The 11580-nt window shown below is 40.5% G+C and overlaps 1 protein-coding gene across 1 annotated transcript in view; it reads right to left on the reverse strand.

Annotated features, from left to right (window-relative positions):
* The window catches only part of Evi5 (ecotropic viral integration site 5), a 156796-nt gene that overhangs the window by 38579 nt on the left and 106637 nt on the right, over nt 1-11580 (reverse strand). The window contains exons 16-17 of the mRNA XM_013018235.1: nt 5009-5155; nt 2605-2700 (exon numbers count right to left, since the gene is read on the reverse strand). Of these exons, the coding sequence (XP_012873689.1) occupies nt 2605-2700; nt 5009-5155 (243 nt within the window). The remainder of the gene's footprint in view (nt 1-2604; nt 2701-5008; nt 5156-11580) is intronic.

Here is an 11580-nt window from a genome sequence, read left to right on the forward strand (position 1 = left end):
GGAAAGACCGTGAGCCGTGAGACTCCTATCTCCAATAAATCATTAGAAAACTGGAGTGGGGCTGTGGCTCAAGTGGTAAAGTGCTCGCCTTGAGCCGAAGAGCTGAGGGATAGCGCCCAGGCCGAGTTCAAGCCCCAAAACATACAAGAAAAGAAAAAGAAAAAGCCAACTGCAGGGGCAATCCACGAGACTTATCTCCAATATACCACTAGAAAACCGGAAGTGGCAGTATGGCTCAAATGGCAGAGGTCCCAGGCCCAGAGTTCACACCCCACAACTTCCAGAGAAGGAGGGAATGGAGGGAGAGGAGGGAGGGGAGGAAGGGGAGGAAGAGAACAGAGAGAGGGAGGGGAGAGAAGGAAGGGGAGGGAAATAAAGAGCTAGCCAGCCAAGAACCAGCAGCTCACTCCTGTAATCCTAGCTACTCAGGAGCCTGGGTCTGTTCGGAAGTCTATGAGACTCTTACCTCCAATTAACCACCAGAAAACTGGAAGTGGCACTGTGTGAGTGGTAGAGCATTAGCCTTAAGTGAAAAAGCTCAGGGCCAGTACCTAGGCCCTGAGTTCAAGCCCCATGACCAATAAGAAAAAAAGCAAAAAAAGAAACAAAGTTAAAAATCTAGGTCTTGATAACAATGAGATAAAGAGGATTTCATGCTAAGGAGTTCTGATGTGATTTGGTAGTAGACAAAAGACAAGCTTGTATATTTTATAAAAGATCAGCCACCTAGGCCCTAAGTTCAAGCCTCAAGAATAGCACACACACACACAAAGCTGAACTTTACTAATCATTAAGAAAATGTATAGAGCGCTCGCCTTGAGCTGAAGAGCTGAGGGACAGCACCCAGGCCCAGAGTTCAAGCCCCACGGCCGACCAAAAAAAAAAAAAAAGTTAAAAAGAAAATGTAAACCAGGGACTGGGAAGGTGGCTCAGTGGTAGAGCGCTTGCCTTGCATGCATGAGGCTCTGGGTTCGATTCCTCAGCACCACATAAGCAAAAAAGAAAAAAAGCCGGAAGTGGCACTGTGGCTCAAGTGGTAGAGCGCTAGCCTTGAGCTGAAGAGCTGAGGGACAGCGTCCAGGCCCAGAGTTCAGGCCCACAACCAGAACCCCCCCCAAAAAAAGAAAATGTAAACCAAAATCACAGTTGAGATATCACTTCAAATACACTGGTCAAACAAATTGTATTTTTGTGTGTGTGTGTGGGAGGAGGGGAGTGCGCGCCAGTCCTAGTGTTTGAACTCAGTGTTTAAGGCTAGCTATACTTCACTTCTGTTTGAACTCAGTATTTGAACTCAATGTTCAAGGCTAGCATAGGTTCACTTCTGTTTTTTTTGGCGCACAACTGGAGATAGAGTCTCATAGACTTTCCTGCCTAGACAGGCTTTGAACCATAATCCTTAGATCTCAGCCTCCTGGGCAGCTAGCATTAAATGCATGAACCACTGGCACTTGGCACAGATTTTGTTATTTTTTTGGTCAGTTGTGGGGCTTGAACTCTGGGCTTGGGCACTATCCCTCAGCTCTTCAGCACAAGGTGAGCGCTCTACTGCTTGAGCCACAGCGCCACTTCCGGTTTTCTAGTGGTTTTGGAGATAAGAGTCTCACGGACTTTTCTGCCCAGGCTGGCCTTGAACCGTGATCCTCAGATCTCAGCCTCCTGAGTAGCTAGGATTACAGGCCTGAGCCACCGGTGCCAGGCACAGATTATTTTTTTTAAGCCTCAGAAAATAAGCAAGGGTGTCAAGGATAATTAATGATGTGGAGAAAACAGAACCCTTAGAATGCAAAATGCAGGTTCTATGAGAAACAGTATGGCAATTCCACAGAAAACTAAACAGAAATACAACATGATCCAGGTGCTATATACACTCAAAAGAAATAAATGGGGCTGGGAAGGTGGCTCAGTGGTAGAGTGCTTGTCTTGCATGCCTGAGGCCCTGGGTTCGATTCCTCAGCACCACATAAGCAAAAAGAAAAAAGCCGAAAGTGGCGCTGTGGCTCAAGTGGTAGAGCGCTACCCTAGAGCTGAAGAGCTGAGGGATAGCACCCCAGCCCAGAGTTCAGACCCCACGACCGGACCCAAAAAAAACAAAAAAACAAAAGAAAGAAATGAAAGGACTTTAACAGATACTTACACATTCACATTCATAGTAACATTATTCACAGTAGCCCAAACTTGGAAGTAATGTGGATAGATGATCAAAAAGCTATACATATGTGTGTGTGTGTGTGTATGCTATAAGTCTGTTATACTGAATCTCCAAAATACCCAACAAAATATATATATACACACAATAATATATACAATATATACCTATATATATATATACAATAATGTTATTAAGTCTTAAGAAGGAAAATAACTTTAACACAACTACAGAATCAGTGACCTTTAAAGACACTACTCTAAGTGAAATAAATAAACCAGTCACAAATAATGCATGGTTATATTTTACCGTGATTTAAAAAATGATCTTGAAAATGAGTAAGTACTGAAAATAGAATTGCCATTGTGAGCATGAAGATATAAATAAGTAATTATGCAGGTGCACAGAGAACTGATACATTGCATTTGCATCTATTTTATTCTCTTCACTGGTACCTGGATCTCAAGCTCTGCAATGTGCTGCTGTAGTTCAGCCACAGCCGCCATGCTATCTGCTTCCCGGAGTCGCACAGCCATCACCTCTTCTTTGTTCTAGGCAAACAAAGTAACACACCAGGTGTCTTGGAATTGAGACTTTCCAGATATCAGAAAAGAAGTATACTGCATGAATCTTACATTATTACTCAACAATTCTAAGACTGCACACATAATCAAACAGTAAAGTATAAATATCCATACCTAGTGGGATAGGAAACAAATTATAAGCAGCTATATGAATTTTAACAATTACTTATCAACAAATTATATAATCATATAAAACTAAATGAAAATAAATCAGATTCTTACAATTGGAAGAATGGTTTCTTTGAAAGTTACATTTGTTACTGAATTGTCCCAATACAACAAGGTTAAATATGTACATATAATCAAAAAGTCCTGGGTGCTAGAATGACAATCCAATGATATTGATTATTCAGATTTACAAAAGGCATTACAAAAGAATGAACTAACTTCTACCTTAAATGAGGAAGACTCTATCATTAATGAGCAATTAAAAGTTAAAATACTGTCTCAGGTCTTAAAATCCTCTAATATTCTGAGTCTATACCCATCCCTTAGATAAATTCAGTGAAAATAATTATTTTCACCAGTAAGTCACACAAATATTTATGTCCAAAGAATATTTTACTTTGCAAACATGTGTTGAGCAACAATATTAAATCCAATAAGACTTTTATCAAAATGGCTCAAGAAAAGTTTGTATCAATTATGGCAAACAGATTAAATTAGGTCTCTATTACAGATAAGATAGTAAATACAAGTTAGCATTATAAAACCTCAAGCTAAGTAGCAAAGGCCCACCTGTAATCCTAACTACTAACTAGGCTAAGATCTGGAGGATTGTTGTTCAAAGCCAGCTCAGGCAGAGAAGTCTGTTAGACCTAATCTCCAAAATACCCAACAAAATGTGGGCTGAAAACATGGCTTAAGTGGTACAGCACCAGACTAAAAACAAACACAAAAACAAAAACCCTCACCTTAATCAGCAAGAAAAATCAAGTTAATATAAGCTCATATCACATAGTTTATTTTTAATTAGTAAAGTCATAGCCTTCCAAACAGACTACACATAGACTGTGCTTGCATTACTACAAATTTCAGTTCTATCTACAGATTTCTGTCAGTGTAAATTATAACAGCATGCATATTTATGAGGATGTAATTTCATCTCTGGATTTCAGTGACACTGATAAACCACTCAAGCTTCACTACTGGTTTTTAATGACACTAGAGAAACTTGATGGAATTACAGCTTTATATGTGCCATTGAAGGCTTATTTCTCAGAGAATATTAAGGCTGAAATATTACAAGTGCACCCTCCCTACCTCCTACTAGTGGATGTCTATCTTGGTCATTTTAAAATGTCTAAATTGTCTTCAGTAATCCATTCTAATGCTCCCAGTATATTCAATTATAAGCTTACTTTAAGAAGAAAGTACTTGATTTCAAATACTTTGATGCTTTTTAAATCAAAGGCTTCACACACATACACCCTAAACTGATTAAAATAGTAATGGAAAACATAACATTTTTTTCTGACCTATTAGTACATAAGTATTTCTTTTGCTCACCTCTTTATCCAAAAGATATAAATCAATATTGACTTTCCACTAATACATAAGATACTAATCAAAGCAGAGGAGGCCCAATCTCTCCAAATTATGTCTTTTTTGGTTGTATCATTAAAATCTTCAGCTTTGAATGGATATTAGGCAAACAAATATTGTAAAGGGAAACTAGTAAATGTCACTACTGTGGTGGAAAATGAGGTTTCTTGCCTAAAATTCACCCTAGTAGCAAGAGAATTAACGTGGCCCAAAAGCAACCACAAACCACAAAACCAAGTTCAGAAAGCCAGAGCACAGCTGGTCGGTACAACACTGGGCTATTATGCATGAGGCTCTGGGTTCAATCCCATGCATGGCAAAAACAAACACACCAAGTCAGTTTGAAAACAGGTTTGTTAGCCAGATGTGGGTGGCTCATGCCTATAATCCTAGCTACTCAGGAGGCTGAGCTCTGAGGATCATGGTTCAAAGCCAGGAGGGAAAGTCCATGAGACTCTTATCTCCAATTACCAGAAAACCAGAAGTGGTGCTATGGCTCAAAGTGATAGAGCACTAGCCTGAGCAAAAGAGCTCAAGGACATTGCCCAGGCCCTGTCAAGCTCCATGACCAACACACACAAACACACAGACACAGACACACAGACACACACAGACACACAGACACACACACACACACACATGAAAGAAATAAAAGGAGAGAAAAAGAAAAAAGTCTACTCATGATACTAAAGATCTACAAAAGGCATTCTTACATTATTGATATGCTTACCTTGCATTCAATCTCTGCCTGTTTGCGCTTTGCTTCACTTAACTGAGTAAGGAGTCCTTTGTTCTGGGCAGAAAGATAGTGCAACTTCTCCTGTAGATTGGTGACCTCTTGTTCTGCTCTTCGTAGATGATTACTGTTGATCTGGTTCTAATAATCAGAGATATAAATAAGTAAAAAGCCTTCCAATTTTCATACCTATCCATTTTACAGCTCAACATTATAAAAATGTTTTCAGTTACAGGTCATTTTTACTCAACAAACACTGAGAAGAATAAGATAGAAACTGCTTTAAGGACTGGGAAGGTGGCTCAGTGGTAGAGCGCTTGCCTTGCATGCATGAGGCCCTGGGTTTGATTCCTCAGCACCACATAAGCAAAAAAAAGAAAAAAGCCTCCTTTAAAAAAGCCTTCTTTAAAAGTCTAGCTCTCTAAAAGAATATAAGTGGTCCATATTAGAAACTCTCATTAGAACGCAATAGACCACTTATTTTAAAAAATTTCAAACTGTAAGGATTTTTACACAAAACTGAAAGATACTTCCGAAACAGAATGCAAAGTAGGCAGAGTAGTACATATTTAACTTCTCAAATCTCAAAAGAAGACAGAACTTATCAAAAGATACAGAGCATCATTGCTCACTGGATTGGGGGCGCCAGTGGCTCACGCCTGTAAGCCTAGCTACTCAGGAGGCCGAGATCTGAGGATCCAGGTTCAAAGCCAGCCCAGGCAGGAAAGACTGTGAGACTCTTATCTCCAATAAACCACCAGAAAACCAGAAGTGGCGCTGTAGCTCAAGTGGTAGAGTGCTTGCCTGGAGCTGAAGAGCTGAGGGACAGCGCCCAGGCCCAGAGTTCAAGCCCCACAACCAACAAAAAAAAAAAAAGACAGGTAAAAATGTAGTTCCTCATTTAGTAGTTAAACAAGTTACTTAATCCCATAAAATTTCAGCACACTGGAAAAAAAAATCCAGATACTATCACTTGTCTTCTAAGGTTGCACTATGAATACTATATGAGAAAATCATATAAATAAAGTCTTACACAATGCCTGAGATTTTACAAACACACAATAAATGCTCGGTTATTACTCAAACCTATTCTATCTCCTCTACTAAAACAGCTCTATCCTCAGTTTTAAGGGGGGAGGGGGTTTAGATAATTCCATAGACTTAAATCCAAAATTTTAAATTATTTCCAAGTTCCTTCATTTTTGGAAAAGGAGGGGAAGTACTAAAGACTGAAGTCAGTGCTTAGTGCTTGTTAAGCAGGCATTTTGCCATTTGAGCCAAGTTGTTTTTTTCTTTTTCTTCTTCCTCTTCCTCCTCCTCCTTCCCCCCTCCTCCTCCTCCCCCTCTTCCTCTTCTCCTCCTCCTCCTCCTTTCAGTTGTGGTGCCTTAACTCTGGGCCTGAGCACTGTCCCTCAGCTCTTCAGCTCAAGGCTAGCGCTGTACCACTTGAGCCACAATGCCACTTCCGGCTTTTGCTGTTTATGTGGTGCTGAGGAATTGAACCCAGGGCCTCATGCATGCAAGGCAAGCAGTCTACCACTGAGCCACTTTCCCAGCCCCTGAGCCAAGTTTCTAAGCTACTTTTTGCATTGTTTTATTTTAGTGCTGGCTCTGGGGCTTGAACTTAGGGCCTGGACACTATCCCTAAACTTTTTTGCTCAAGTCTAGCTCTCTACCACTTGAGCCTGCTCAAGTAGTTCATTGTAGATAAAGATTCTTTCTTGCCTGGGCTGGTTTCAAACTTAGATCCTCAGATCTCAACCTCCTGAGTAGCTAGGATTATAGGTATGAGCCACTGGAGCCTCGCTGTACTCTGTGTGTGTGTGTGTGTGTGTGTGTGTGTGTGCACATGCATGTGCACGGTGAGCTTTTGTGCTCAAAGCTAGAACTCTTGCGCTACAGCTTCACTTCTGGCTTTCTGGGGGTTAACTAGCTATAAGAATCTCTTAGACTTTTCCTGCCCAGGCTGGCTTTGCAATCCTCAGATCTCAGCCTCTTGAGTAGCTAGGATCACAGGCATGAACCACCAGCACCCAGCTTGTGCTGTCTATTTTTGAGGCATGGTTTCATTTTATGCTGGAGATCTGGGCTGTAATGCTCCTAATCTGTGGTTCCCTGTGTCCCTGGGGATGATGTGCACCACTGCACACAGTCAGTACCTTTCTCCTATAGCTGGGATAACACTTGCCACTTTACTAGCTAGTGGTTGAGATAGAGTCTCACAAATTTTTATGCCCAAGCTGGCCTCAAAGCACAATCCCCCTGATTTCTGCCTCCCAAGCAGCTAGGAATACAGATCTGAGCCACCACACCCAGCTTTAATAAACTTTTTATCTCCAATTTTTTTTTTTGGGTCCGGTCATGGGGCCTGAACTCTGGACCTGGGCGCTGTCCCTCAGCTCTTCAGCTCAAGGCTAGCGCTCTACCACTTGAGACACAGTGCCACTTCCGGCTTTTTCTTTTTGCTTATGTGGTGCTGAGGAATCAAACCCAGGGCCTCATGCATGCAAGGCAAATGCTCTACCACTGAGCCACCTTCCCAGCCCCTATCTCCAATTTTTTTAACCAAAAATATTTCTGCCATAAGCATCCGTTTAATGTTTATTTGGGTAATATTTAGCTGATTGTTTCATTAGGATAAAGCTTCCCTGGGGATAACAGGATCACTACTGCTCCCAGCTACTGGTTAAGGTGGCATCTTGCAAACTCTTATGCCTAGGACTGGAATCAATCTGAGTTCTCTCAATCTCTGCCTCGCAATGAGCTACTACAGGCTTGGACCACTGTGCATAGCTCAAGTTTCTTCATCTTTACTTTTACTTATTTTTCTGACTCTCAGAAGAAATAACTTCTTTCTCAGATCATTCTCTGTTACTTTATTCTTCCTCACTTTTACTCAACAAATTCAGTCTAGAAAATTTTCATTCTGAAATATAAAACCTCTCCTTAAGAAAGGAAGGGTGAGGGCTGGGAAGGTGGCTCAGTGGTAAAGCGCTTGCCTTGCATGCCTGAGGCTCTGTGTTCGATTCCTCAGTACCACATAAGCAAAAAGAAAAAAGCCAGAAGTGGCACTGTGGCTCAAGTGGTAGAGCACTAGCCTGGAGCTGAAGAGCTGAGGGACAGTGCCCAGGCCTAGAGTTCAGGCCCCAGGACTGGACCCAAAAAAAAAAAAAAGAAAGGAAGGGTGAGTAAATGCAGCCATTATATTCAATGTACATTGTGTAAAAAATGAATTAAGTATCTTGAGGGTAGGAAGAGGAGAAGAAAAATGAGGAACACTGAAGGAAAGGATGACACTAACCAAGAAGTATTGTATTTATGACCTGACTTATGGGATTATAACCCCTTTGTACAACTTCTTAATAATTATACTAAATAAAAATAAGATAATCAAAAAAGAAAAATACTCCTTCACACCTCTGAACACAAGTATGTAATTTAAGATTACAAAATATACACATAAGCCAGGTACCAATGGCTCAGGCCTGTAATCCTAGCTACTCTGGAGGCTGAGATCTGAGGATCGCAGTTCAAAGCCAGCCTGGGCAGGAAAGTAATCTGGGAGAGTCTTACCTCCAATTAACTACCAGAAAACCGCAAGTGGGGCTGTGGCTCAAGTGGTAGCCTTGAGCTGAAGAGCTCAGGGACAGAGCCCAGGCCCAGAGTTCAAGACCTACAACCAACAAAACAAAACAAAACAAAAAACACATACACATACAACTCAAAAGTTAGCTGGACACCCGTGGCTACTTAGGAGGCTGGATCTGAGCATGCTTCAGAGTATGGTGATACATGCCTGTAATCCCAGCATTTTAGGAGACTGAAGATTAGAGTCAGATAGAACTATATAGTAAAAGCTGTCTGAAACAAAAACAAAAACAAGGGCTGGGAATGTGGTTTACTTGTAGAGTGCCTGCCTAGCATACATGAAACCCTGGTTCAATTCTTCATTCAGTACCATATAAACAGAAAAAAAAAACAGAAGTAGCGCTGTGGTTCAAGTGGTAGAGTGCTAGCCTTGAGCAAAAGAAGCTCAGTGTCCAGGCCCCGAGTTCAAGCCCCTGGACTGACAAAAAAAAAAAAAAGTTTTTTGAGACAGGATTTCATTATATAGCCCAGACTCACCTAGAACTCACTATATAGTCCAGGTTGGTCTCAAACTCAAAACATGAACCTTCTTCCTCATCCTCTCAAATTGGAGAATTTCACACATGCATTACCACGCTCTGTGAAATTCAGCAAACTTTTTTAATGAGCAAATAAATTTCTATAAATTAATATATTCACTGATACTAAAAATTCAATGAGCCAAGTGCCAGTGGCTTATACTTAACTACTCAAATAGCTAAGATCTAAGAATCTCAGTTCAAATCAGGTAGACATATACAAGAGACTTTTATCGCTAATTAACCAGCAAAAAGTAGAAATTGGTTCAATTGATAGATTGCCAGCTATGAGCAAAATATTCAAGCAAGAGCTGGAGGCCCTGAACTCAAAACCCAGTACCAGAAGGAAAAAAAGCTACTCAGCAAAAAGAGTTAAATAGGAAATTAGTTACATTAGAAAAAATCAGTATCCCAGAATAGGTCAACAGACAGAAAGAAGTCCAAAGAATACCTAACAGGATAACAGGCAAAAAATTTTTTAAAGAAAAAAGAATCACAGACTGACAAATAATATTTAAGAACCTTTCACAATGAAAAAGAATGACAGGGATGCTAAGGTGTGGCTCAAGTCTAGCAAGTACAAGGTCTTGAGTTCAAACTCAAGTACCATACTCAACCCCCTAAAAAAGATGAGTCCACAGTTCAGTAAGCACAACCACTCCTTAGACAGGTAAAGGTAAAACTTAGAATAAAGAGGGAAATCAAGGAAAAACAGTATCATGAAGGAAAGATAGTGCAATCCCCAGTAGACATCTCAACAGAAAATGTCATGGTTAAAAAAAAGTCATCCTGGGGCTGGGAAGGTGGCTCCGTGGTAGAGTGCTTGCCTTGCATGAATGAGGACCTGGGTTCGATTCCTCAGCACCACATGAGCAGAAAAAGCTGCAAGTGGCGCTGTGGCTCAAGTGGTAGAGCACTAGCCTTGAGCTGAAGAGCTGAGGGACAGTGCCCAGGTCTAGAGTTCAGGCCCCATGACCAACCAAAAAAAAAAGTCATCCTATAATAATCTAATCAGTTTAAAGTATCAAATGAAAATAAAAGTGAACTTAACAAAGTGAGAGAGAACTAAGTATGGATATATATACCTATAACCCTACCTACTTGGGAAGGTCAAACAGAAGGAAAGGGAAGATTCTGAGGATAATGAGTTCAAGACAATTCAGGTTTAAAACCTAAACTTGTAATGAAAGATTAGAAAGCAAGAAACTGAGAAACAGGTAGACAAATTCAAATGAGCACTTACTCCGCAAGACAAAAAACAATGTTCAGTAATTTGGAGGTATTAAAAAAAAAGATATACCAGTTGCAGGGAGTATAAGCCTAGAACTCGAGCTTGTCCCTTATGTCTTTGGTTTCTTTTTTGAGATAGAGTTTCAGAGCTGAGGATGGTCTAGGATAGAGATCCTACTACCTCTGCTTCCTACATAGCTAGGACTATATATTACCATACCTGGCTTGTTTTTTAAATAGGGTGTTGACAACTTTTGTCCAACTGGAATATACCTATCTCTGCCTTCTGAGTAGCTGGGATAATAAATGTAACCACCATTCCCAGTTTTGGTTTTGGTTTTATTTTGAGACAGGGTCTCACTAAATTGCCAGGTTGACCTTGAAATTATGAACCTCTTACCTCATTTCCCTCCTGAGTTGCTGGGATTATAGTTGTGCATCACTATGCCTGGCTAAAATGTGCAATTTAGTGTGTATGATTTATCTTTGGTAGGTTAAATCTGATTAATAACATACATTGTAAAACAGAGTGACCACTCACAAATTTCTTGAAAGCAACCCATGAAGATAAAAGTGAAAGCATAATAAATGTTCAATAAATCCAACAGAATGTAGAAAAGGAAATGAAAACAAAGAACAGATAGAACAGAAAACATAAAGATGAGAGATATTAATCCAAACATGAACTAAGCACCAAACAGAATAAATTTGTATAGCTTTCTTGAGATATAGCTTGCATATAAAATTCACTTACTGTAAATACAGAGAGAGTTAAGTGGTTTTTGGTAAATTTAGAGTTAAGAATTAGTCAAATTCAATTTTTTTTTGCTGATAGTGGGGCTTAACTCAGGGCTTGGCTGCTGTCTCTAAGCTTTTTTTGCAAGACAAGTGCTTTACCACTTTGAGCCACAGCTCCACTTCCATTTTCTGCTTGTTTTTTGGAGATAAAAGGTCTCACAGACTTTCCTGCTTGGCCTGGCTTTGAACCATGATCCCCAGATCTCAGCCTTCTAAGAAGCTAGAATAACTGGTATGAGCCACCAGCATCCAGGCAGATTCAATTTTTTTTTCTTTTTTTTTTGGTCCGGTCGTGGGGCCTGAACTCTGGGCCTGAGCACTGTCCCTCAGCTCTTCAGCTCAAGGCTAGCACTCTACCACTTGAGCCACAGC

This window comes from Dipodomys ordii, unplaced genomic scaffold (genome assembly GCF_000151885.1).
Source record: "Dipodomys ordii isolate 6190 unplaced genomic scaffold, Dord_2.0 Scaffold39, whole genome shotgun sequence".
Lineage (NCBI taxonomy): Eukaryota > Metazoa > Chordata > Mammalia > Rodentia > Heteromyidae > Dipodomys > Dipodomys ordii.